This window comes from Cucurbita pepo, chromosome 19 (assembly GCF_057944985.1).
Source record: "Cucurbita pepo subsp. pepo isolate OVF chromosome 19, ASM5794498v1, whole genome shotgun sequence".
Taxonomy (NCBI): Eukaryota; Viridiplantae; Streptophyta; class Magnoliopsida; order Cucurbitales; family Cucurbitaceae; genus Cucurbita; species Cucurbita pepo.
The window spans coordinates 1,243,816-1,271,602 of NC_141816.1; the positions used below are offsets into that span (position 1 = coordinate 1,243,816).

Sequence of the window (27,787 nt, forward strand, 5' to 3'; positions counted from 1 at the left end):
TAGGAATGAATCTTGATTTTTAGTGCTGGAAAATATTCAACTCTTCATAATGGGTTGACGTCTTAGCTAAGAGGTGATAATTTATTGCTTTTTGTAATATTTTAGCTCTAATAATTGGACTTGTCGCATAATGATTATCTCAAGATCGAGTTGCATTATAGCATGGGTTACTTCAGTGTCGTAACACCTGGTACTCAAACATTGGCTAGGGGTACCTTGCATCTTTAAACCAATGACCATCTTTCAGCTAATCTAACCTCCTCCGTCCCTCGGGACCAACAAGGGGTAATACAGGAATATTCACCTGTTGTCCATCGACTATGCCTTTCAGCCTATTCTTAGGCCCTGACTCACCCTCCATGAACGAGCCTTGCAGGGGAGAATTATACAAATACCAAATAAATATTGGGTAGGTTTTAATTATACCTCTACATTTTAAAAAGAAGAACGAAGAAGACTTCGAACGCTTCGATATTCGGTGAGAGTTCGATATCAACTATATGTATATAGATAATTACTGTAACAACAAGCAACCATTTAGTTTCCTCAATCAGCTGTGTCAAATTTAACTAACGAAAATACAACTTCAAGGAACATTTCCATTCATTTTCAAATTCCTACAACAAAAAGTGTCCTTTTTTCCTTGTAAGAACATACATAAATCATCATTATAACCTCAACTACGTCTCTGCTCAAAATTTCAATGCTATTAAACAAAATTTTGGGACATTCAATCCTAAATAAACTGGAAATTTAGAACTCTTCAGGGATAAAAACTTGCCAGCAAGCAACTGTACCTGTTATGATTTTGTATACTGTTGAGAGTTGACTATCTCGTATCCATTAAGCGGGCTTTAAGCTCTTCGACAAAATCTCGTAAAAATGTTTTTGCTGTTACAAAAAGAGAAAAAAAAAAAGACATTCAGAAACTGATACATCACAGTATTTTGTTTTGAAAATGATAAGGTAAGTAAATAAGACCTTTTCTGACACAGAAGGAGAAATCTTAGTTAGCCCACTCTCAAAATGGGTCATCTTGATGGTACATGATGCTGATTCCATATTATTCCTGACAGATGTCAATTTTTCTTCCAAGGCAGCCATTGCAGCTTCGTTCATCTGTCATGATAAAAATCACATGAACTTGACCATAGAAAAACGATTCAATTATAAATTAGGTCCCATGGTTTGAAGCTAAAATTTGTTTCCATAAGAATCTCGTCCTTATGGGTCTCATAAAACCTCACAACTAGTTGCTACCATTAGAAGCCACTAATAAATAGATTGAGTACGTGATTAGTTAGCTATCCATGTGTGAGGTTGGTGTTTAGTATTAGCAAATTGTGTGGGTTAAATAGTTGATAAGATATAAACGAATTGTCAAAGTTCCAAAGAAGCTGTGAGATCCCATGTTGATTAGAGAGAGGAATGAAACATTCCTTGTGAGATCCCATGTTGATTAGAGAGAGGAATGAAACATTCCTTATAAGAGTGTGAAAACCTCTCCTAGTAGATGCGTTTTAAAACCATGAGACTGACGGTGATACGTAACGTGCCAAAGCGGACAGTATCTACTAGCAGTGGGCTTGGGTTGTTACAAATGATATCAGAGCCAGACACCGGACGGTGTGCCAGCGAAGACGTTGGGCCCCCAAGGGGGTGGATTGTGAGATCCCACGTTGGTTGGTGAGGGGAACAAAGCATTCCTTATAAGGGTGTGGAAATCTGTCCCTAGTAGATGCGTTTTAAAACCGTGAGACTAACGGCGACACATAACGGGCCAAAACAGACAATATCTACTAGTGATGGGCTTGGACAGTTACAAATGGTATCGAGAAGAAACTATAATTAATCCCATTATATAAATATTGCAAACACAAGAAGATAGAAAACTAACCAATGCAGAAAGATCAGCACCACTGAAATTTTCACAAGCATCCATTTGTCCCACCGCCAGTAGATCTACACTGATATCAATAGGCTTCTTCCTTCCAAGAGCTTTTAAGACTAACCCTCGCTCAGTTGGACCAGGAAGAGGAACATAAAGAAGTTTGCCAAATCTACCTGGTCGTAGTACAGCAGGATCCATGACTTCAGGTCTATCAGAATAAACTTATTATGAGTATCAAGATTACAACAACGAACTCGAAAGCATATAAAAAAACAACATCTACCTATTTGTAGCACCAATAACAAAGACGCCTCGTCGTTGTTCCGCTCCATCCAACTCTATGAGTAACTGCAGAAACGAAAAGTCGATCCATTTAACCTCAGTGATCAATAAAAACGACAAGGAAAGAAAGGGTACAGCACAAGAAAATCATCTCATTTCATGGCACTTTATCGAACCTGGTTCAATAGTCGCTCCACGACCCATCCTCCTTCTTTACCACGTTTTGTTGTTAAAGCATCCACCTACAAACAATTCAAAACAAAATGTACATATAATATCAAATCAACCTTCTTCTATCAACCAGCCACTCATTCATCACCATTCAAGAGAAAGAGAATGATCCGGGAGATAATCCGTTTATGAGATTCTATGTTTCGGGGTTGTTTTTGTAAATTTCAGTGTCGAGTCGAGAAAAACTTATAATCCCCACGGTTTATGAGGTTTATTATTTGTTACCTATTTTGTACTTGATGCTTTACATTTGATAAGATCTTTCTGTTTTCCCTAAAGTAATTACTACCATAGATTATATAATCCTTGTACAAACTCTCATGTCATAAATACAAAAATGATCATCATTCATCCACAACAATAAGTAGCAAATAGTAATGCATGAGTCACATACTTCATCAAAGAAAAGAATGCAGGGCGAGCACGTCCTTGCCCGACTAAATAGTGTCCGAACTGCAAGTTCACTTTCACCAACATATTTATTTAGTAACTCAGGCCCCTGTGCAACAAATAAATCCAGGGTAAGTTTAAAAAAGCAATGAAATTATCAAAAATTATGTTATAGTATAAGCTACTTTTTTAAGCGTTAAGCCACTTAAATACCGAACCTTAATGTGAATGAAATTGGCTCAGATTCAGGCCATAGCACACGGTTTAATAAAACCGTACGATTTTTCCCGATCATATGTTATAGGATAAGCTACTTTTTAAGCTTTAGGTCACTTAAATACCGAACCTTAATGTGAATGAAATTGGCTCGGATTCGAGCCATAGCACACGGTTTCATAAAACCGTACGATTTTCCGATCATATGATATAGGATAAGCTACTTTTTAAGCTTTAAGTCAATTAAATACCGAACCTTAATGTGAGTGAAATTGGCTCAGATCCGAGCCATAACACACGGTTTCATAAAACCGTACGATTTTCCTGACCATATGCTATAGGATAAGCTACTTTTAAGCTTTAAGTCACTTAAATACCGAACCTTAATGTGAATGAAATTGGCACCAGCCTCATTTGCAACAGCTTTAGCAATTAGTGTTTTACCACAGCCTGGAGGACCATATAACAAAAATCCAGTCTCTAGATCCACACCAAAGCCCTAGAATCAAGAACAATGATAAAATGATAAAATGATAAAATGATAAAATGATAAAATGATAAAATGATAAAATGATAAAATGATAAAATAATAAAATGATAAAATGCTGTAAGAACAAACCATGGAAATTCTCAACCATGAAGCTTACAAAACTAATGAACATGAAGCTTGAAAAACCTAAACCAAAGTGATACCTCATAATCATCTGGATATTTTATACGCCTAACTACATAGCGATCGAACTCTGCTCTTAGTTGTTCTAAGCCTCCAACATCTTCCCACTTCACACTGGGAATTGCAGAAAACCCTTCTCTTCTCAGTGAAGGTTGTATCATTTGAATTGCTTCCTTTAGAATATCACAAGAAAGAAGAGTAAATAACAAAACTAGCCAATATCATTCATCTGAAAAAATCAATAAGAATACATGCTATTAATCACCTCAAAGTCGGTCATAGTTATAGCCAATTTTTCCATCTCTTCAGGCAACCAAGGTTGCTTCCACCAATCTTCTATATGTTCCTTATCAACAAAATCAGTAGACAACTCAAATTTTCTTTGATCAATTATTCTCTTCATGGCAAGATTACCAGCCTTATTGGCCAATGCTGTCAAATCAGCGCCAACGAAACCCGGAGTTGCCCTAGCTATTTTCAGAAGATCAAAAGAACCTTCGAGTCTCAAGGTGCTGGTTAGAACAGAGAGAATTTCAGCCCTCGCATTTTCATCTGGAACACCTAATACAATCTCACGATCAAAACGACCCGGCCTCCTTAATGCAGGATCAACTGCATCTGGCCTATTGGTTGCACCAATTACAAGAACATAACCTGGTCTATCATTGGAACTATCTTTCTTTGAACTTGCATCAGTAGAATCTACAAGCTTGTGGAACCCATCCATGCAAGTCATTAATTGTGTTACAATCCTTCTCTCCATCTCCCTTTGTAGATTTTCTCTCTTTGATGCAATTGCATCAATTTCATCAATAAAAACAATTGATGGTGCTGTTCTATAGGCTTTCGAAAATAGCTCTCTAATATTTTCTTCAGACGCACCTAAAAGTTCCACACGAAAGTTTCGAAATAATCGAATATAAGAATAGCTTCTTCCTAGGAGCATTGAAAAATAGGAAAAGACGTATAGATTTCAATTCTATCAATTCACCAACAACTATTATATTGATAATACCATACGAAAAGCTCAGCCAACTCTAACAGTAACCATAGCATGACATATTGCTATTGCAAACATACATATACAATCTCATAACCAAAATTCAAATCCTTATTTCTATATAGCCATATGGTATAAACACTCAACACACGGTTTCGAGTATTCTACAATATGAACATGTACCTGATACGCCGGAAACAATCTCGGGAGCCGAAATCTTATAGAAAGGCACACCAGTTTCATTAGCAATGGCATGAGCCAATATAGTCTTCCCACAACCAGGGGGGCCATGAAGTAAAATTCCGGCCATCGGCCGAACGCCCAACCACATTGGTAGCTGCGGATGGTAGAGCGGAACAATCACCTCCATCTTCAATTCCTCTAGCACACCCTTCATCCCTCCCAAATCCTTAAACCTAGGCCCTTCCTCCTTCCCTTCCCCTGTTTCCATTTCTGCCCCACCATGAGAACCCTGCCCCTCCTTTCTCAATATCCCCTTGCTTGCATTCCCTTCATTCTCCACACCAATTTTTTCAGCAACCTTATTCTCTATGGCAGCTTCCAACTCTACACTCTTCTCCAAATGCTCATTCTTCGACTTATTCGACTCCGCATAAGATGTTTGGAGCATCGACTTCATCAAATCGAACGCCGGCTCTACTTTTTCCCCATATATAGCATCCTCCGACGTCGCCACTGCTCCATCGCCACTATTACCAGAATCAGAAGAAGTCGAAGACGAAGGCGATTCATTCTGCAACCTCTGTTCGCCGAGGTCAACTCTCTTGTACCGCTTCTTTTCGATGGTACTGCAATCGGCATCTTCGTCTTCAGAATCTTGAAATTGGCGTTTGATTTTGCTGGGCGTAGAAGTAGAAGGAGTGGATTTAGGGTTCTTTTTGAGCTGCGAATCGAGGGTTTGTTGGACGATTGAAGTGAAAGGTGACTTCTTGAGTCCTCGGTAGTCCCTGTAAGTGGACTGGAGATGGTCGACGATGTCGTCGACGGTGGGACACTTGTGGCGGCAAGACTTAATTCGTTGAAGAAGGAAACCACGGTTCACAACGGACGGCGACCTGCCACCCGCCATCACCGCGGCTTCGCTTGGTTATGGAAGAGAGGTTTTAACTAAAACCGTAAGAATGAAGGATTGGGGAGGTGCCTGTAAACAACGAGCGGCGGCGACGTTGGTATAAGTACGTGATTTACGGTTCTTTTAATTTTTTCTTAGTCATCATATTATCGTGATTTCTCATTTAGACGTGGTCTTAATTCATTCATATACCTCTCCTTTACTCAAATGTCACATAAATAGTCGAGCATCATCCCACCAATTAGAATTATCGACTTTCTGGGTGAATTAGGATCGAACCAATCTTTTTGTAAGTGAAGTCTTATGGTCCAGTTCATTCATATACCTCTTCTTTATTCAAATGTCATAGAAATGTCACATAAATAGTCGAACATCACCCCACCAATAGGATTTATCGACTTTTTGGATGAATTAGGATTGAACCCAATCTTTTTATAAGTGAAGTCTTGATTTAAGTCGAGTTGGAAAACTGATGTGATTGTTAAGTGAATTTTTTAAGGTAAGAGACATTCCCGCTAGATATATAAATTCTTTCGTTTCTAAATTGTTGGATATGCATACACTTGTACGACTTTTTGATTTCGTTATGATGTCTCATTGAACAAAGATTATCCTGTTATTGAAAATTATTTTGTAGGCCGGTTATATATTGTGTACCTGAGAAGCCGATCATCGGGTAATAGTATGAATAGACTCTTTAAACTTTAAATAATTCGTTGAAGTATTCCAAGTATCAATCTGAGAATAAGAGAATATGAATGGTAATGTGACTAAAACAATAATGAAACCATTAAAATTCGACTTAGCCTAGAATCTAGTTCACCGCTTAATGAGCCTAGATTTCATAAAGGTTAGGTTGGAATAGATATCTTCTCGTTAGCTAAACGAAGCAGGCACAGGAATTACATTCTCAATCTCCAACCTCGAATTGCCTCACTTTTGTGTATAAGTATAAATATATCTATATATATCAAAACTAAAACACACAACTCACTTATGTTTCGTATAGAAGTCTGGTGTTATATTTATAACAATTCACTCACGTATAAAATGAAAATCAACCCCAATATGCTTCAAACATCCGTGGAAGACGAGCTTTTAGCATATCGGGGTTGATTTTCATTTTATACCCGAGTGAATTGTCACAGATGTAATAACCCGACTTCTACGCCAAAGAGGCTACATTAAAATTAGAGTTTTCTTTTAACTTCTAAAGGTGGGATGGGACTTCTAAATACTTTTTAGTAATTATCTATTCAACCGTGAACCAAACCGAACCGCTTTAAAAAAAAGATTAACCATGAAAAGAAACAGAATGGTCGAAAATAATCGAACAGAACGACCCAGAGTTAGAATCAGTTCTGCAGTTTTATCGAAAACTATCAAGTAAAAATTTAAAGAAAGATTTCAGCATCTAAGAACAGCACAATTGACAGTGATGCATTTCAAACTTGATCATTGAACAGACCTCTGACTCTCTCTCTTTCTCTCTAAACAAAGAGAATCAAAGAAGTTCTAAAAGGAAAGATGGATATGGAAAACTTTATTTGGATTCAATGCATCAGCCTTTTCCCAAGTATAAGAAGAAAAGAAAAAAGCATAGCAATCCATATATGAATACACAATATTTTTCATTTTCTTGTTTTAACCAGAAATAAGATGCCACAAGCAAGATTTCAGAATCAAAGTTCTGTAAAATTGGCATAGTAATAGTAGTACAATATCATACCTCCTCCCCTAAGTTGAAGGATCGCTGAAGTTGTAAGCATCGTGAACCGCTCCCGATGCAACAAATACGGAGCTCGAACCTTCATTTGCAACAACCATAAAAATATTCTTCTACAAATGTTTTACCCCATGAATTTCCTATGAACACGTTTCTCTGTGCAATACAAACAAGAAGCTTTAGTTTTACAACAAATATATAATTGATACGGCAAGAGTTTCAACAATCAACAATGATGAGATCATCCTCCATGCCCTCTCCTAAGTAAAGATTCCGAACGCAATTGACATAAAATTTGGTTGAGCTTGTCTGGCTGTGCTATAGTTGAACCAATAGAGCAACTATTGTACTCGAGTTTGAAAGAAATATCGGTAGCAAACAGGAGTCATAATATAACAAGACATTTGCTAGCATCGCATCAAGTATATTCTGAAATATTAACTTGACATTTTCCTATTCATGTCCAAGGTAAAACTTTGATATGCGGCTGTGAGATCCCACAACGGTTGGGGAGGAAAACGAAACACCCTTTATAAGGGTGTGGAAATCTCTCTCTATCATACGTATTTAAAAACCTTGAGGGGAAGCCCGAAAGGGAAAGCCCAAAGAGGACAATATCGGCTAGCGGTGGACTTGAGCAGTTACAAATGATATCAGAGCCAGACACCAAACGATGTGCCAGCGAGAAGGCTGAGTCCCGAAGGGGGGTGGACACGAGGCAGTGTGCCAGCAAGGACACTGGTCCCCGAAGGGGAGTGGATTGGGGGATCCCACATCGATTGGAGAAGGGAACGAGTGCCGGTGAGAGGACGCTGGGCCTCAAAGGGGGTAGATTATGATATCCCACAATTGGAAATGAGAACGAAACACTATTTATAAGTGTATGGAAACCTCTCCCTAGCAGACACATTTTAAAAACCTTGAGGGGAAGCCTAAAATGTCAGTGTCTCATCGCAAGGCTCCAAAGAGGGCAATATTTGCTAGTGGTGGACTTGAGCCGTTACAGCACCAGCACTAAAACTGAACTAGAACATGTTTGTCCTCAAACTTCAATTTCCTTCATATTTGTCGAACTAACCCAGCAAGTGGTTTCAGCTTACTCAACTTATAAACTACCAGTTTAACAAGTGGCTGATACGAAAATCTGGAGAACAGAGAAGCAAGTTTTTGCCCCTATGAACTACATGCAGTTAAAATGTAAAAAAAAAAAATGTTTATAACATCAGGCTATTAGTAGGGTAACTGGGTTGCAGATGGAAAGAATGAAACAAATTAAATGAAGCCATAACAATGCAAACCTTGGCAAGGAGAAACTAGTCGAAGTGTTTGGGAAGCCATTGAAGACATTCGAGTATGACTTGGTTAGATAGGAGAAGTTGTCAGTTGGTTGTAGAGGAGGTACTCTTTCACCTTTTTTCAGAAGCTCTTGTAAGTTCAATCTCTGTAAGGTTAGGACAGATTTGGACTCCTTCCAAATGAAGGCCAGTTGACCATTCTGAAATACATAGAGAGAACCGGGCTTCGAACCAGGGTATCTAAAGCCATACCCATTGGCAATTCCCTCTCCCGAAAATGTATGCTGAATATTCACAGGAAATAGATCCCCATCGGACTCCCAAGGAAACGGATCTGCCGAAGGTTCATTAATATTCACTCTGAACATTGCAGAACCATTAGGATGTAAAACATAGTGAGTGCCTTCCAGTATTTTTGTTGCAATGAGAAATACTTGTCCCTGGGATTTCTCGTACGAAAGCAAAAGGAAAAAAAGGGCTTTTCCAGGTTTGTCTTCTGTAGGCTTCCCCGGGGGCCAGCCGAATGTCCCTCCCCATAAACCAGCATACTCTTGCTCAGCAGTTGGCACTCGCATCGGCAATTTATACAGTGCAAACCGATTCTCATGCATATTAGGCCATCCCCGGTAAGAAGATAGCTTCTTGGTTGATGCATGCAATGCCAACCCAATTGTATCGCTCGATTGAAGAAACTCTTCGAGTTTCACATATTTATTCATCACACTACATGAACAGTTATTTTTCAACATTCCCTTGCTATCATTGATAAAGCCAGACTTCTCCAGTATTTGATTTAGGCTTTGCCTCAAATACCTGCCAAGAGTTTTCTTCTTCCCACATTTTACCTGATGATCATCGTCCCTATTAATCGACTTTTGAAGACCACTTGAACCATCAACAGACTTTTTGAGCTTACTTAGTTCCAACTGAGTAGGATCTGGTAACAGTTCAGAACTACCTGTCTCAGACAATGGACTTCCACCAACTTTACAATACTGCATAAGTACTGATCTCCTTTCTGACAACACCGCCATATCTTCGTCGAAGTTCACTTCATCCCTTAACCTAGGAAATAGTGGCCCAGCAACTCGACTGGACACCTTGACACGAACTTGATTCATTACGGTTTCAAGCAACTGTCTTCTATCACAAAAAGCCAACTGGTCAAATGACACTTTCGCCTCAGGCTCTCCAAAAACCTTCCGGGATCTAGAAAGGTCACTGTTAGACCTACAAACGTTTCTAGCCTCCTGATCTGAATGGTTGATGAAGCTCTTACTATGCGACAAATTATTATACCCATTCTTATGCGATTTAGTCTCAACCTCGAGAAGAAGCACATTGCAACTCTTGTCAACAGCCTTCACCAAACCCGGATAAAAATAGTCAATTCCCTCCTTCTTTCCATGTAGAAAAAACGATGGGATGCCATCAGCATCACCCAGGATTTCAAAAACGGGTGCCCAAAGAATTGGCCCATCTTCAATGCCTAATGGACCAAGTTCTTGAGGGATAATTCGACAACCAACAACCGAAACAAAACCTGGCATCACATAGACTACATTACCAAGCTCTGGATTCTGATGAACCCATATTCCCATCAATGGCTCAACGCTGCTGAGAAAGCGGCAAAGCGCCTTATAGGACGCCATACCTGTTCGCCAATCCATAAGGTCTTTGGCAGCCAAAATTCCGACCATCTCACATTGCGTGAGCCAGATCTTTTCAGATGCTACTGAATCATGCAGATCCCGACAGCATAGGCTTAAATTACACAAGTCCCTTGGAGAAAGGGACCGCGACACGGTAGACAGTACATCATCTGGCAGAGAAAGGAGCAAGCTCGATCCACAAACTTCAGTCGACATATGAACTCTATCAAAATTTAAACCACAAATGCGTAGTAGCAAAAATTGAGAAAATTCTGAAGCCGCCCTGCTTCTCTATCAAAACGATGATCGTTACAACACAGGCACACAGTTCAAACTAAACAGAGAATTCTAAGTCCAGCAGAAAACACCACAAGTTGAGCAAATTGATAGTAGCCAACGAATGCTGAAGCCGGTTCGTTTCTCTATCAAGATGATGCTCTTTCTCAAATCAAAACCAACGAACAGATCAGCCCAATCTTCAAACTGTACAATATTAACTTACGACATCTCAATTTCCTGAATCCGTACAGAAATGAAACACAAAATCCAAAAATGTTCGAACAAACATCCAAAGAAAAAAAAGAAAAAAAAACCCAACTGATTTGCCCTAAATTCCCAAAACGAAAATGGGGTTTATCGCTGATTCGCAATTAATCACACCCAGTTCATTTGGTGAAGAAATAATCGGAAACAAAATGAAAAGAATCAGTACAAACCTAACCTGATTTGCATGTATAGTGGTCGAAGAGGGCATGCCGAAGGAGGAAAAACATGGAATTCAAGTCTCCAAGCTTGGGATCGGCGATTTCAATGGTCGTGCTTTGCGATTTCGTGAATTGCATCATCTAGCAACGAAAATTGAAGGAGAAGCGCTGGAAGAACGGCATAAAATTGAGAGAGAGAGAGAAGTAGAGCTAAAGAGAGGAAGAAAAGTCCAAATCCATTTTGACTGCTGGTAGTCTAATGATTCTTCCCGTCTGCTACATGTATGATATGACCTTTGTTCGAACAAAAGTAGATCATTTTTAAAATGATTTTATCTATAGAAAAAATACGGTCATTATTTCATTCAAATATTTGATTCTAGATCTCGAGAAAAACGACACTTACAATGGTCAACAAACACGTTGTTGACCCAAAAAAAGTATATAATGGAGAGAAGAATCGATGATAGCTAAACATAATCGAATCCTACGACTTCACGACTAACGCTGCTAACAGTCTTGTCTGCTTTTATTCTTAAAAATTGTTGATTACTGTAAAATAGTGAGTGACCCTACTGTTATAGTTGAAAAATACAAACACAGATAATAATGTTATTTGTTGAGACTTTCAAGGGTCATTTTGTCATTTCCTTAGGGCTATATTGCCAAGTCTACAAAATTATAATCGTGACCATATCGCCACGAAAACATCAAAGGGTGCCTAAAAGACGCTCCAAATATAGAGCCAAAAAGGTTTGTCAGAGAGGTTTCCACACTCTTATAAAGAACGGTTCGTTCCCCTCTCTAGCCGATGTGGTATCTCACAGACTATCTTCCACGTCTACTGAGGAGAGATTTCTACACCCATATAGGGAATGTTTCGTTCTCCTCTCAACCGATGTGTCTCGCAATCCACCCCCTTTGGGGGGCTAGCGTCCTGACTGGCACATTGCCCGGTGTTCTGCTTTGATACCATTTGTAATAGCCCAAAACCACGCTAATAGATATTGTCATCTTTGGGCTTTCTCTCAAGCTTTTAAAACGTGTCTATTAGGGAGAGGTTTCCACACCGTTATAACGAATACTTCATTCCTCTCTCCAACTGATGTAGGATCTCACAATACATATTGTCACTCTCCCTCGTGGTCGTATAGCCAAGTTTTCAAAATTATAGTTGTGACCATATTCCATGGAAACACCGAGAAGCCATATCGCTACTCTCCCTCGTGACCATACATCCAGTTTTCTAAAAAATATTTCTCATGAACATAATGCATGAGGTTTTTATCTGATAACGATGTGCAGTATAACTCATGATGTAATCGTTTTAACCATTTCCTTCACAAAAAAATATTATCGTTACTCTTATTAGTAGCATACAATCAATATCGATTATTTGACTAGGATCTCGTCATCATATTATGACATGGTTTACATACATACATGCATCATAAACATCACAGTTCTAATATATAATCTCATGATCATAACGTGCATCATACTCACTTCCAGTTATTTTAGTAATCCATATACTATGACATGTAACAACAAATCTTTTGACCAAAACTAAGTTCTGTAGCAGGTCGACAAATGGGTCAAACCCGACCTATTGACTTTTTTTTGTTACATTTTCAATTTCATAAAATTGCATTTTAAAACATTGATAAACGGGATTATGCAAAAATATCTACAAAATTTTAAAAATAATATTAACATACTTTTTTTAATTTTTTTTTTTTACTGTCAACTGACTGACTGTCTTATCTCTCATAGATCCTTTCTAAACTTTTGAAAATTCATGGGTATATTTTAAAATCGGTAATAACTATTTCATCCATATAATCACGAGTTTATCAGAATTTTTTTAGAATTTTTTAGATAAATTTAATTATAATTCTCAATGATATTTTATTTATACTGGTGTTATTATAAAAGAAAAAAAAAAAAAAAAAAAAAATATATATATATATATATATATATATATATATATATATTACAATTTGCATTATCTTCAAATAATATAAATAGAATAAATAAAAAACTAAAACCAGAAAAAAGTCTTTATTTCTATTTTAATTCTTTTTTTTTAATACGCTTCTAGAAATATTGAGCGACACCTTGCGGCGGCTATATATCTTCCTCGCGACACCGCCTGCGGCAGCCAGCACCGCTCGACGGCGACACACTCACGACGACAACTTCTGGGTTGCGACTTCGCTGCATCGGCAAGATCTGTAACTGCAAGACCTTTATGCGGTGATTGAGACCTACAGTGACTACCTGGTGCGCTAGCTCCCCTTGTGTGATGAACCACCAAGATCCCAAGTTGGTGGCAATGTTTTTGGTAAGAATCTAAGCGATTCAGGTGGTATAGATTCGTGATTTAACTATTATCAATGAGTTTTAATCTTGGAATATCATGTTTGTGATATGTTTTTATATGATTTATTGACCCCTTCTACTAATTTGAATATAGACTTGATGCGTTAGCATGCTAAAGATTTGTGAGATTGAGTTAAAATCATGGTGCTTCGAATGTTTGTAAAAGTTCATGCCATGTACGCTCATGCTTCATTTGTGTTTATGAGAAAACTGTGATAGTGTTGTTAATTTATTAAAGGCTAAGGAAGTAAAACTTGTTAAGGTAGGTAGTAGGGCACCTGGTAAACAGGATTGGGAATTGACATGTTTGAATCTATAAGGGTGAGTATTAGGGTTTTGAGTATAAATGGTCAAGGGTCAGTGCGCTGTGAGGTAATGAGCTAAATGTCATTGTTTTTGGTAGAAAGGGGTAAGGGCTAATTTGGCGAGGTTTGAATTGTGAGATCCCATATCGGTTGTGGAGGAGAACGAAACATTCTTTATAAGGGTGTGGAAACCTCTCCTTAGCATACGTGTTTTAAAAACCTTGAGGGGAAGTCCGAAAGGGAAAGCTCAAAGAGGACAATATCTGCTAGCGGTGGGCTTGGGCCGTTACACTTGGTATAAGTAATTAAGGGCCAATGTGTTGGGAGGTGAAGAGCTATGTGTTGGAACATAACACATAAGAGATAACTGTTGGGGCCTTAGGTAGAAATGGTGGGCAAATGGGATAGAGAGAACGTGTGATTATGAAGCCAAATAAGGTGTTGATGTAATCGGATGTGTAATTATGTGAATTTTATTACTAGAGTTAGAACTAAAGGTAGATGGGGAAGGGAAGGAAAGGTTAAGAAATCATTGGAAATGGTAGTCTTTTATAGAGAGACATGAAGTCTTGAAAAATTTGTACTCGTTCTTTTCGATGTTAGATGTTAAACATAATATTGTGGAGATACTATGTGAGATCTCACGTCGGTTGGAGAGGGGAACAAAACATTGTTTATAAGGGTGTGGAAACCTCTTCCTAACAGACGTTTTTTAAAACCATGAGGCCGATGACGATAGATAACGAGCCAAAGCAGAAAATATCTGCTAGCGGTGAGCTTGGGCTGTTACAAAATGGTATCAGAGCTAGACACCGGGCGGTGTGCTAGCGAGGACACTAGGCCCCGAAGGGGGGTGGATTGTGAGATCCCACATCGGTTGGAGAGGGGAATAAAATATTCTTTATAAGGGTGTGAAACCTCTCCCTAGCAAACGCGTTTTAAAACTGTGAGGCTAACGGCGATATGTAACGGGCCAAAGCGGATAATATCTACTAGCGTGGGCTTGGGCTGTTACATACTATGATCATTGCCAAATAAAAGTAATTCAATTTTCGAGTTTTCTTTTAGAATATTGCATTACATGTGAAAATGGAGATTCAAACTTACAACTTCATATATCGAAGCGAAGATGCCTTTAACTGTTGTTCTATAAAAGAAATCTAGTGTTGGGGAGAAAAGAATGTAGATAAGTGGATAAGTGAAGTAACATTGGGCCATTAATTATTGATGAACATAAAACTGGAATGAAAATTAATGCATAGTAGATGAGAAGTAAGAATTTGACCTTGACTATACTTCGTTATTTTCGATTTCCTGAATAGATACATAATACCTTAACCAAATGAGATAAGCTCAGGTTAACTTCTTTCTCGTAATATATAATATGAAATAACTGTGTTATCAGGGAGATAGTGAAAGCGAGCAACAAGGAAAAGGCGATAGCAACCTCATTAGCAAGAGTAATATGAGATGTCAACACTGTGCGGGTCCTCTCTCGAAGGATATGGTCTTGTGCCTTCATTCTAAATTTTCTTATATTTTCTTGAACTGCACCCGAGTCTCGCTTTAATCTGTATTTCCGTATGCATATTGCAGGAAACCAGTGCTTGGACAATTCCTCCTCTTATTAGGGATAGTTTCTCTATGGTATTATTCTTTTTTCAAACATCACCACGAACTCATCGTTTTCTATCATCTAGAAAATTGTAACTTGTCGTAATCTTGTTCGCTTTCCTGTTGGAATGTTTTGTACATCTCTTAGATTGGCTCTGCTGTTGGTGGTACTGCCAGTGCTTTTTATGGATTTAATCATGGTAATATACCCCTCGCCTTTCGATAAATCCAACAAATACAATACGAGTTGTTATGTTCGTCGTTTTCTTGTATCAAGTAATATCTCATATTTTTTAATGTCATTGCAGTGATGCCGGTTGTCCAGAGATCAGTGAAAGGGCCTATGTGGTTGCATTTTCTTATTGGTGTAAGTACCTTATTGCTTTCCCTTGTTATAATTATGAACTGTTCCAAAATCTATTTCCAGGTATTTTTGATTCTCTGATTTCTAGTCTTTCTTTTGATGTGATAGAAGATTTAGTAGTTTGTACAATATTAGTTAATAGCAACATTGCTGAGGTTTCTTCCAAATTTCTGAAAGGTCTTAGGAACACATTCTGAAAATTAAGGTTGTCAATCATGCTATTCACCAAAAATCTTATACTTTTGTTGTCCATTAGCATAAACCTATTTGTGTGATCCCCACGTCGGTTGGAGAGGGGAACGAAACATTTCTTATAAGGGTGTGAAACCTTTCCCTAGTAGACGCGTTAAAAAACTTTGAGGGGAAGCCTGGAAGGGAAAGCCCAAAGAGGACAATATCTACTAGCGGTGGGCTTGGGATGTTACAAATGGTATAAGAGCCAGGCACTGGGCGCTGTGCTAGCGAGGACGCTAGGCCCTCAAGGGGGTGGATTGTGAGATCTCATATTGGTTGGAGAGGGAACGAAACATTTCTTACAAGGGTGTGAAACCTCTCCCTAGTAGACGCGTTAAAAAACCTTGAGGGGAAGCGAGGAAGGGAAAGCCCAAACAGGACAATATCTGCTAGTAGTGGGCTTGGGCTATTACAAATGGTATCAGAGTCAGGCATCGGGCGCTGTGTCAGCGAGGACGTTGGGCCCTCAAAGGGGGGTGGCTTGTGAGATTTCATATTGGTTGGAGAGGGAACGAAACATTTCTTACAAAGGGTGTGAAACCTCTCCCTAGTAGATGCATTTTAAAATTGTGAGGCTAACAGCGATACGTAACAGGCTAAAACGGACAATATCTGCTGTGGAAAATAAATACCTTAAAAACATCTAAAGGGAACGTGTAACTGCTTCTACAAACCATGGTGGTCACTAGAGACTACAACATTGTTAGGTTCTTGAGTGAAATCTTGGTCGAATATAATTGTTTGGGATGGTTTTGCAAAATTTTGATAGGCCACCGATCAAGTTTACACGCACTAAAGAAAGAAAGGACTGAAAGTGGCCCAAAACATGGAGGCCTAATTATAGTCAGAAAAGGGAGTTGCTTGACAATTCCTTTTGATGGGAGTTGCTTTGGCTTGGTTTTAGTGGGAGATTGATGGACATCATTGAAGGGCTTGGTCTATATATGAAGTTGGAAGATTGTAATAGTCGAAGCCCATTGCTAGCAAATATTATTCTCTTTGAGTTTTTCCTTCTGGACTTTCTCTCAAGGTTTTGAAACGCGTCCACTAGGGAGAGGCTTCTATACTCTTATGAGGAATGCTTCGTTCCCCTCTTCAACTGATGTGGGATTTCACAATCCACTCCCCTCTGGAGACCCAACGTCCTTGTTGGCACACCACTTGGTGTCTGACTCTGATATCATTTGTAACAGCCCAAGCCCACCACTAGCGGATATTGTCTTGTAATAGTCCAAGCTCATCGCTAGCAGATATTGTCCTCTTTGAGTTTTTCCTTCTGGGCTTCCCCTCACGGTTTTGAAACGCGTCCACTAGGGAGAGGTTTCTATACTCTTATGAGGAATGCTTCGTTCCCCTCTCCAACTGATGTGGGATTTCACAATCCACCCCCCTCTGGAGACCCAACGTCCTTGCTGGCACACCGCTTGATGTTTGACTCTCATACCATTTGTAACAGCTCAAGCCCACCGCTAGCAGATATTGTCCTCTTTGGGCTTTCCCTTCTGGGCTTTCCCTCACGGTTTTAAAATGCGTCCACTAGGGAGAAGTTTCTACACCCTTATAAGGAATGTTTCGTTCCCCTCTCCAACCGGTGTGGGATCTCACAAAAATGTTCTCGTGAAAAGGAGGGTCTTTTGGTGGGGATCCATGGCCTTCCTGACCCTTCTCTTGTTAATTAGTTTCCTGATGTCCTAATGGCTCCTTAGCCAAGGTAGAAAAGCATCTAACAAACTCTATTAAGATTCATGAAGGAATGTGCGCATTTTTCCAGTAGCTGTTATGATGTGAAGCCTATTCTTGGAGGAGTGTTTTAAATAGAATGTTCATATTTCTCTATCATTGGGTTGCCTGTTAGGAAGCATATTTTCTATCCTGAACATGATTGTCACTTTTCATCTAGGAGGAAAATACATGATGTTCAAAGAAACCTTCGAACTCTCTTGCATTGTACCCATACGCGTATTTGCCAGCTATGTTTTTTCGCCTCACGAGTTCATGATCTTTGAAAACTCTCCAAAGCCATCTAGGAAAGAAAGCCAATTCGAAGAAGACTGACACTTCTAAATGGTATTGTGAGATCCCACAATGGTTGGAGAGGGGAACGAAGTATTCCTTCTAAGGGTGTGGAAACCTCTCCCTACCAGACACGTTTTAAATTCGTGAGGTTGATGGTGATACGTAACAGGCCAAAACAGACAATATCTACTAGCGGCGGGCTTTGACTGTTACAATTCTAGAAAGAGTCAATCCATTGCAGCTTGATATAGAATAATGCTCTCACTCACTAGATAGCTAATGACAAAACCAAATTTGCTCGTGAAAATTAAACAGTGATGAATGGGTCTTAAGACGAAAATTTAATGTTCTAGTTCTCTCTCAAGTGGAAACATTACACCTCATTAGAGTTAATGATTACTGCAAATTTTGTCTCACTTGCAGGCTCCTCCCGTGATTGTGTTTTCTTCAGCTTGTGCAGGAATGGCAGGTTAGTTCTTTTATCGTTGTTTAATAACTGGAGCTGTTCTGTTCTTCTTTCTGCAAAAATGCTTCATAGAAATGCAAACACAATTGCTTTACCTTGTTAGGATGAGTAGCAATGATCTGCAATGCCATTTTGTTAGCTTTGGAAACATGAACACATTTTGAGTATCAACTACTGCACTGAAATTGGGTTAAAATACCATATTCATCTTTGTTCTTCGAGCATCGAACGCATCGATCTAACTTTCAAATGTCTAAATTTAGTCGTAAAACGGGTCTGTGAAAGATGGTTTTAGGTACAAAAGTTGAGTTGATATTAAATGAATGCTTTACAGGTGGGGCTGTTCCAGCTTTGGCCCAACTTTTTTCATCATCTTATCATTCAGCCATGTCTCCTTCAAAAGATGACAAGACTCACGATTCAAGATCATCTTCTACCATGTAATTCAATATCAACTTTTTTCTTCATCTTATCATTCAGCCATGTCTTTTCAATCTTACCCTTCTAGAATATATCAATATCATATCAAGCAAGTATATTAGTGATATATCGTTCATATATTAACAATTAAAGTATATAGAAGACGAGCACTTATCTTATAAGAGATGAAACTTTAGGTATATCAACGATATTTGAAGTTCGGTATATCACTGTATTAATTTGAGGCAAAGCACAAGAGTATTGTGAGATCCCACATTGGTTGGAGAGAAATGAAAGATCACTTATAAGTATGTGAAAATCTTTCCTTAGCAGACACGCTCTAAAACATTGAGGGGAAGCCCATAAAGGAGAACTCGAATTGGACAATATTTGTTAGCGGTAGGTTTGGGTCGTTACATGTATTATTTTAGCATTATATCATGTTAATCAATGTTCATTTTATGTAAAACGTGGAATATTTCAAATATAGCTATCAGGGTTTGGGTCGATTTTTTTTTAGCACTAATCAACGGAGATGTTACTTAAAAACAATGAATAAAACCAATTCAATTTAATTAAAAACATCTCTTTGAGTTTAGCTATTAGGGAATTGATACAACTCCGACCCAAGGAGTTTAGTTATGAGTTGTCTCCTCACTCTCCCGATACAAAATATCTCTTTATTAGGTCGTTACTAAAATTCAAGTACTTTAGCTCGAGATTTTATCTTCTTCAAATATGACTCTTCTATTTTATCCAAACCCCATTACGAAGATTATGAGTTGTCTCCTCACTCTCTTGATACAAAATATCCTCTTATTAGGTCATACCTAAAATTCAAGTATCCCCAGCTCGAGATTCTGTATTCGTCAAATATGATTCTTCGATTTTACTCAAACCCCATTATGAAGATCATAAGTTATCTCCTAATTCTCCCAATACAAAATAGTCTTTTACTAGGTCATACCTAAAACTCAAGTATCCCTAGCTCGAGCTCCCGTCTTTTTCAAATATGCTTCTTCGATTTTACCCAAACCCCATTATGAAGATCATCATCAGTTGTCTCCCAACTCTCCGAGTACAGGATAGTCTTTTATTAGGACATACCAAAACTCAGGTATCCCTAGCTCGAGATTATATTTTCTTCAAATATGCTTCTTCGCTTTTACCCAAATCCGATTACGAAGATCATGAATTGTCTCCGCATTCTCCCGATACAAAATAGCCTCTTATTAGGTCATACCTAAAACTCAAGTATCTCTAGCTCGAGATTCTGCCTTCTTCAAACTCTTATAGCAAGTCCTCCAAATTATATATAATAACATTTTCTATCATGCTTCCAAAATTAAATCTAAGTAAAATTTAGTTCAAACTCCAACCAAGAACAAAACAAGTTTATATATTTGAGAGATTAAAAAAGAAAATATATTAAATGCAAACTAAGTCTTTCTAAATTAGTCATATTTTAAAAAATAATAATAAATAAAATAAGAATAATAATTTAAATGGGTTGACAAAAAAAAAAAAAAAAAAAAAACAATATTTTTTAATTACAAATTTCCATGAAAGTGGTATGAAGCAACATGAAAATAGCTTCCGTATCGAAGCGACGATTCATTCCAATTTGTTCTTCAATTCTGTGTTCTAGCTCTCTTTCGTTTTTTGTTTGTGCGGATTTATCGATTCCTCCTTCTTCGTTCCCATCTCAAATTCCTCGAATAGTCTCTGTTCTCATTCGCTGTTATTCATCATATCTTACGCATCAAGTCTTCGCGAATAAGGAATTGTATGCCATGCGTTGATGTTGTTTATGCTCTTTATCTGTATCTCCTTTTTTTCCCCTCTTAATTCTCTGTTTGGAAGCCCGGATTGTTGAGCGGAAACGGAGATTTTGAGGTTGTTTCATCGGAAATATTGTAAATGAACGATTACGGAATCGATTCGATGCAAGAAATTCAACAAAACCATGGAATGGTTGCTGATTGTTTTCAGAATTTCAGGGCACAGCAGCCATGGAGGATGGGAACTTGTGTTCCGTTACCAGCCATGGAGGAAGTTGAATCGTTAGAACAGCAAGATTTTGGTTCGTCTAAATCGAGTTCGACTATCATCAATCTGTTCGAATCTCCTGCTTCGGCGTTCTTCGCGACGGAGCAATGCATGGGGATACCTCCGATTGAGTTTCGGACTGGTTCGTCGTCTTTCGATCGGGCTTCCGATTCGATTTCAGCCATTTTTCAATCCTCCGGCGAGAATCTATCTCTCGACTTGACGGAGAAGAGTGGCGCAGATTCTGAATTCAGAAACACCTTGCAATCGGTTGTGAAATCTCAACTCTGTAAGAGGAGATTCGATGGCTTTCCGAAGAGTTTTTCCAGTGACCACAAGGTGTTTGATGATTGTTCTCACTCAATTGAGAAGCACTATTCAGTTCCTTTCAAAGATCAAGGAGTACGCAATTTCTACTCTCCATCTGATGATCATTTTCCATTCTCTTTGTCATATTTTATGAATCTATTTCTCTTGTTTGATAATTCAGGAATGTTATAATCCAAGTTTCTGTTCTTCACAAGAGAAGATCTCTCCAAGATTCTCCGGCTTGGGTGCTTCTGTGGGCTATGGAAGCTCTTCTTCTTCCTTCAATGGAAATGGATTCACCACCAAAACAAGAATCAGATGGACGCAAGATCTCCATGAGAAGTTTGTTGACTGCGTTAATCGTCTTGGTGGTGCTGAGAGTAAGTAACAACATTAAAGCTGATTTTCATGGAGCTTTCTTGAATTGTCATTTTCAGAGCTGATTTGTGGTTAGTGTTACAGAGGCAACGCCAAAAGCAATTTTGAAGCTGATGGATTCAGAGGGATTGACCATATTCCATGTGAAGAGCCATTTGCAGGTACCAAAATGAAGAAATCTGTAGAACAGTTTTGAATGATTTGAACTTGGTTTTTGCCCCATAAGTACTGATTTCTGTGCTCATATTTTTGCTTTGTAGAAATATCGGATAGCAAAATACATGCCAGAATCTGCAGAAAGTATAGATTTCCATAGTGAAAAACCATTAATTTCAATACCCTGTTCTGTTTGTTCTTGAAGCTTTGAATCTGGACTCATCAACAATGAGTTCTTTCCTGGAAAAACTCCCATTTTGTGTTGTTGACATGTCCAGAAGAAGCCAATTTCTTTAGTTTTTCTTAAAAAAAAGGTAGCCAGTTCTTGAATGAAGATCACTTCAACAATAATGTTTTGAAATGCAGGGAAATCTGATAGAAGGAACAGCATGATTGAAGTTGCCCAACTGGATATGAAAACGTTAGCTTCTTGTAACCCATATGGAAATTATATTAAGATGTTGAAATGTATGTTGGAAAGTGCTAATGGAAGTGAATGATTTTGTGTAACAGTGCCTTGCAAATTAAAGATGCTCTCCAACTGCAGCTAGATGTTCAGAGGCGTCTTCATGATCAACTCGAGGTAATATACACTTTTTTTCCTCCTTCGAGTGCACGTTGAAAGATTCAAATAAAATGGCTAAATTTACAAGTTTAGTCTCTGAACTTTTAAATTCGTGTCCGATAAACTATAAACTATAGACATTGTCTTAGGTCTTTAAATTCTTTATTATTGTCTGATGATTCGAAACATGATCAACTCGAGTTAATATATATACATTTGTACCTCCGGTGAGTGCACGTTGAAAGAATCAAATAAAATGGATGAATTACAAGTTTAGTCTCTAAACTTTTAAACGATAAGCTTTGAATTATAGACCTTGTCTTAGGTCTGTAAATCTTCGATTATTGTCTAATGATTCATAACTTTCAATTTAGATTAAGAATTTTTTAGTTAATCATTTGATCGAAATTTGAATTCGCTTTGAAATCGACAGGACACACGAAAACAAGAATTCCTGGCTGTAAATTTTCTGTGAGCCTTATTTTGTTGTTCTTACAGATTCAGAGGAAGCTACAGCTGCAAATTGAAGAACAAGGGAAGCAGCTCAAGATGATGTTTGACCAGCAACAGGAAACAAACAAATGCTTCTTCAGAACCAATGGCTTCAACAACTCCGACGACCCGCCGTTCCCGACACCCGAAAGCATCCGAAACGCTCAGTTCCCATCGAAGATAAGTTAGCTCCTAAGAGCCAGCCACCAACACTTCCAGTATATAACCACTCATTTTGGGTTCACCATCTTCTTTCTTTCGAACATCATACGATGAACACTGCAGATTGAGTCCTGTTGAAACCAGAACATAAAAGGGTAAAGAAATTACAGAGTAGTGTGGGATATAGAAAGCTTTTGAGAAGTTGAATTCAAGAAACCAGCAATGGTTTTTGTTTATGTTAATTGTCAGTTCCAAGTTGTGAAAAGTATTGTACCAACAGAAATGATGTGATTTCATGCTTGAAATTTCTTCTTCTTTTATTGTTTTGTCTAAGATTTTAAAAGTTGACTATGTGATGCGAAAACCAAGTCGATGACTCTCGACAATGAGTAGGTTGGAGTCGAGAACATATTTAAAAGAGAGTGATTCTGAAGATGTTAATTTAAGGAAAAAGACGAGATGGTCCTCCATATTTTAGTGGCATCATGGTCACAACTATGTATTTGAAAATTTGGTGATATGGTCATAAAGGACAATGATGACACCGCTCCCTATGTTTATCTGGTAATATGGTCACATTTGGCGATAGGCCAACGAATGAGATCCCACGAAAATGTCAACAAAGGACGCTGGATGGTAGGATCTCACATCGGTGGGAGAAGAGAATGGAACATTCTATTCTTTATAAGAATGTGGAAACCTCTCCCCAGAGAAAGTCCAAAGAGGACAATATCGGCTAACGGTGGGTTTGAGCTGTTACATTTTCTTGAACCTAAATATAAATTCAAAATAACTAAATCTTTAACGAACAAGTTCATAGCATACCCATAGCTGAACACATACAAATCTTAAAAATCAAATCGATCGACGAAAATCGTTTAAATTATAGCACGGAGCCAAACGAATTGGCAAACACTTGGTCTTTTGAAGAATCGAAGAGCCAAGAACAACAAAACGGCAACATACAGCCAGCAAATATATGGATCAAAAGAAACAAAGAAAGTGATATAGAACCCAAAATTCCAAATAGAATATGCATTTTAAAAAGAGGTGTGTTATGCTATGTTCTTGGGAAGTTGATATTAAATCAATAAATAAATGTCAACTTTTATAACCAAATCTTTGCCATCTATCTCTTATCAACAATTTTAATTTAAATTTGTCCCAAAGGGATAAGAGTTGGAAGCCAACAAACACTTAAGATTCTTGACCTTTACCTCCTTGGCTTTTCTAATTTGGTATAGATTCCATTCCATCTTGATTTGAGGAATATTAACTAATTAAAGTATTAATGTACGATTAATTTGGAATGTTTCTTGGTTCGTTGGCTCTTCGCGTCTCCTCCGTCAAAGTTTCTCCTATATCTTTTGCTTCGTGATTCTTCTTCTTTGTGCGAGGTCGTGTCACCTCTTTGTGCTTGACGTCTTTTACTTCAGAAGAGTAGTATTTCATGTTATTGACGTGGACAACAAGGCTAGTCTGCACCCATAGGAGCGAGCAAATGGATCCTATACGACGCCTTTCTGATCTTGTGAATAACTTCAACTGGTCCATAGTATTTTCTCACCAGTCTTCGACTCTTGTTGTTTTGATCTCGAAGTTGATCTGACCTTGAGTTTTTTTTTTAAACCTATTTGAGGAGTATGACTTTCATCATCCAACACCTCCCTTCGAACAAAGTACGCCTCCCCTTAATCAAGGCTCGACTCCTTTTCTTTTGGAGTCCTTTGTTCGACATTTGAGGATTTACCAATCTATTGGCACAACTAAGTTTAGGGCATGACTCTGATACCACGTTAGATGAGCACTACTCTCATGGCTTTGCTTTGGGCTTCCCCAAAAGGCTTCACACCAATGTAGAAAGTATTTTTTGATTATAAGCCCATGATTATTCCCTAAATTAGCGGACTTTCATCGTCCAACACATCTTATTATATGTCAGCCACATACATTTCAAACCACACAAATAACATACCGTGAATAGTTAAACTTTAAATGAAAGAATCAAAATATTATTAAAGGATTAAACCATGAATTACAAGACCATGCCTTTCGTATTAACCTGTCTACACATCATTAATACACATCTTGAAGCCATTACTCATGATCGTTTAGAGCCCATTTTCCATCTATAGATATTACCAACGTGTCGACCACACGTCGGAGCATAGCGTTTAACAAAATTTGATAGCAAGCTAACAATTATATGGATAATTAAGGATAATAAGAACAAATATAGAACCAAAACTTGAATATTTAATTATAGTAGAGCTTTGGAACATTGAAGAACTAAATTGGAAAATTATAAACAAAATGAGACGAATTTGGTAAGGATCTAGGTTCTTCTCTAGATTGTTTATATCATTTTGGCCGCCTCGATTCATCTTTTTCTTGGATCATGTTCTTAAACAATGTATCATTTTATAAACTAGATTAAAAAAAAGTTTAGATAAGACCAACTTTCTTTGTATATATATATATTTCAAATTACTAAAAAAAGAAATCATTTTAATATTCGAGATACTAAAGATAGCTACAAAATTCCACGTTTTACCCACGGGACTAGGGTTTCGTGGGGATCTGTCTCGAACAGAGAGAGAGAATTCCTCATTTAGACGGGGAATGAAGAGTGAGTGAAGATATTTTTCCCCGTCAAGTAATTGGGGTTGGGGACGGAATTATATTCCCCGTCTCCGTCCCTGCCAAATTCTCCATCCCATTTCATATAAATATATTTTCAATACATATTAAAAATACATACGTGCTTTTTGGCTATATTAAAAAAATGAGTTAATTAATTTTGAGGCTCGGGTGATAATGTTTAAACTAAATATTACGTTGTAGATTTTTTTAATTGGTAGGCTATCTTATAATATTAAAATTTGAATTTTTAGAAATTAGGTTAAACGTTAATTTGTACAATTTTTTAATAAAAATTATATTGAAAAATAAAAACTTTAAAATAACTATTTTTTTTTTTTAAGATTGAACCGATAAAAATTACTTATGAAGAAGAATCTCCTCTATGATCCCGTAAAAATAAATGAAAAGTTTCACAGAAATGGAGAATAAATAGGTGGCAGGGACGAGGACAAAGAAGACTTCCCGTTCCTATCCCGGGCCGTGTATATCTGTAGCAAGGGGTAACGCAAACAGACAAGTGAAAAGACAAAGCTTAGGTATGTCGACAAAAGTGGAGGAAGACATGGAACATGGTTCTTATCCCAATTTCCAAGTGAGTTTACACAACAAAAGTCAATAGATTGGTAGCATTGTCCCTATCATCCAAACCACACCAATTACCAATTTAGGCTCACCAAACTTCTCAATTTTTTTCTTAATTTGGGGGTAATTTTGTCTTTGTATGTAAGGAGAAAACGATATGTTTATATGGGTCGATGATGATTTTTGGGTAGGAAGTTGCCTTATTCTTTCTCGAGCACGAGTCCACGACGGGTGAGAAAAAGGAAGTGGAGAAAATACATGTAGGAGACGTGTTGCTTACTTGTAACACTCTTCAACATTTAAGTCTGATTAGAGATTCGAGTATAGAGTTGAGCTAATAAATTTTTTGTACGTTGCAATAATGAAAAAATGGTGCATGTTGGATTTCTTGAATCTACTATTCACCTAAGATTACAGTTCAAATTGGGCAGGATATATCAGCAGCGAATTTTTCATACATCTCGAGCCGCGTATCAAAAAGATACTTTGAAGGCTTCAGGATCGAGGTATCATTAGCCGAAGAAAATCCTTGCCAACATTACGGAGACATTGTAAATTGGTCTGTGGGTATTGCAATCAGTCTTATGTCCTACTATCGATGCTACGACAACACTAGCCTTAGATATACATATTTAATTGAACCTTCAAGTGTGCTTTAATATAAAGGTCGACTATATATGTTATCGGGGAGATTTTGTCTTTCAATTTGAATTCTTATTACTAGTCTTCCGAGCTTCGACACTTCAAATTTTCTGTATTAATGTCGGTTGAGAGTGTGCTTTCACTAAACAAAACTTCATTTCAAAATGGGGTTTCTTGCATAGCATACACACATTTCAATGAATCATATCGAGTTTGGTGCTCAATGAGCCATCGATACTCATTCATTCTCATCGACGTGACTGCAACACACATCACTGGTGACATCCATTTGTTGTATTCGACGAGTAACAGTTTGACTGTTCAGGATTCTATACCAACCTGAGCAGATACATGTTAGTTCATTAGGAATCACGAACCTCCGCAATGAATATCTATACATAGACCCACACATGATGTCTCTATCCTGATGAATGCATCTCGACAATATACCAGGAACTCGGTTCTAAAGACGGGGGCAAGCCACGGGCCTTAGTGGCGGCGACGACATTTTTTCCCATAAGCAACACCCATGTTTTGATCGCAAAGTGGATTGTGAAGTTTCACATCAGTTAGAGGGAAACGAAGCATCCCTTATACGGATGTGGAAACCTCTCTCACTAGCATACACATTTTAAAACTTTAAGGGGACGCTCGAAAGGGAAAGCCCAACGCGGACAATATCTGTTAGCGGTGGACTAACACCACAACTCGAAAAACTCCTCATCTAGACAAAAGAGAAAGTTCAATAAAGTTATCAAAAGCTCATGGCGGCTCAGCATAACAATATAACTTTTATCATACTCGTGCTTCGAAAGATGTCAGCAGGTGTGCAGAACAAGAGCCCAGAGTTGAATT

The 27,787-nt window shown here is 38.0% G+C and overlaps 4 protein-coding genes across 7 annotated transcripts; 2 read left to right on the plus strand and 2 right to left on the minus strand.

Annotated features, from left to right (window-relative positions):
• Positions 1 to 579: 579 nt before the first annotated feature.
• On the minus strand, positions 580 to 6,023 carry LOC111781912 (cell division control protein 48 homolog C). The gene is made up of 10 exons (XM_023662645.2): positions 4,867 to 6,023; positions 3,949 to 4,565; positions 3,704 to 3,856; positions 3,393 to 3,509; positions 2,799 to 2,903; positions 2,350 to 2,415; positions 2,175 to 2,239; positions 1,898 to 2,099; positions 982 to 1,119; positions 580 to 891 (listed from the first exon to the last, which is right to left on the minus strand). The coding sequence occupies exons 1-10, from the start codon at positions 5,771 to 5,773 to the stop codon at positions 844 to 846; spliced, it is 2,418 nt and encodes an 805-aa protein (XP_023518413.2). The 5' UTR covers positions 5,774 to 6,023; the 3' UTR covers positions 580 to 843.
• Positions 6,024 to 7,289: 1,266 nt separating this feature from the next.
• Positions 7,290 to 11,424, minus strand: LOC111781492 (F-box protein At5g39450). 3 transcript variants are annotated; one of them, XM_023662116.2, is made up of 3 exons: positions 11,171 to 11,424; positions 8,801 to 10,932; positions 7,290 to 7,658 (listed from the first exon to the last, which is right to left on the minus strand). In XM_023662116.2, the coding sequence occupies exons 2-3, from the start codon at positions 10,663 to 10,665 to the stop codon at positions 7,643 to 7,645; spliced, it is 1,881 nt and encodes a 626-aa protein (XP_023517884.2). In that variant the 5' UTR covers positions 10,666 to 10,932; positions 11,171 to 11,424; the 3' UTR covers positions 7,290 to 7,642. The 3 variants fall into 3 exon arrangements, with proteins under 3 accessions (XP_023517884.2, XP_023517886.2, XP_023517885.2); XM_023662118.2 differs by having other exon boundaries at positions 8,801 to 10,965; XM_023662117.2 differs by having other exon boundaries at positions 11,166 to 11,424.
• A 1,814-nt stretch (positions 11,425 to 13,238) lies between these two features.
• On the plus strand, positions 13,239 to 19,081 carry LOC111781045 (uncharacterized). The gene is made up of 7 exons (XM_023661442.2): positions 13,239 to 13,497; positions 15,246 to 15,347; positions 15,437 to 15,487; positions 15,603 to 15,654; positions 15,763 to 15,821; positions 18,492 to 18,537; positions 18,869 to 19,081. The coding sequence occupies exons 1-7, from the start codon at positions 13,459 to 13,461 to the stop codon at positions 18,976 to 18,978; spliced, it is 459 nt and encodes a 152-aa protein (XP_023517210.1). The 5' UTR covers positions 13,239 to 13,458; the 3' UTR covers positions 18,979 to 19,081.
• A 656-nt stretch (positions 19,082 to 19,737) lies between these two features.
• Positions 19,738 to 23,385, plus strand: LOC111781130 (protein PHOSPHATE STARVATION RESPONSE 3). Of its 2 annotated transcripts, XM_087120115.1 has the most exons (8): positions 19,738 to 20,071; positions 20,955 to 21,405; positions 21,494 to 21,692; positions 21,775 to 21,851; positions 21,951 to 21,990; positions 22,213 to 22,267; positions 22,360 to 22,429; positions 22,910 to 23,385. In XM_087120115.1, exons 2-8 carry the CDS (start codon positions 20,974 to 20,976, stop codon positions 23,090 to 23,092), a joined length of 1,056 nt encoding a protein of 351 aa, XP_086976241.1. In that variant the 5' UTR covers positions 19,738 to 20,071; positions 20,955 to 20,973; the 3' UTR covers positions 23,093 to 23,385. The 2 variants fall into 2 exon arrangements, with proteins under 2 accessions (XP_086976241.1, XP_023517343.2); XM_023661575.2 differs by lacking the exon at positions 19,738 to 20,071 and having other exon boundaries at positions 20,467 to 21,405.
• Positions 23,386 to 27,787: the final 4,402 nt, after the last annotated feature.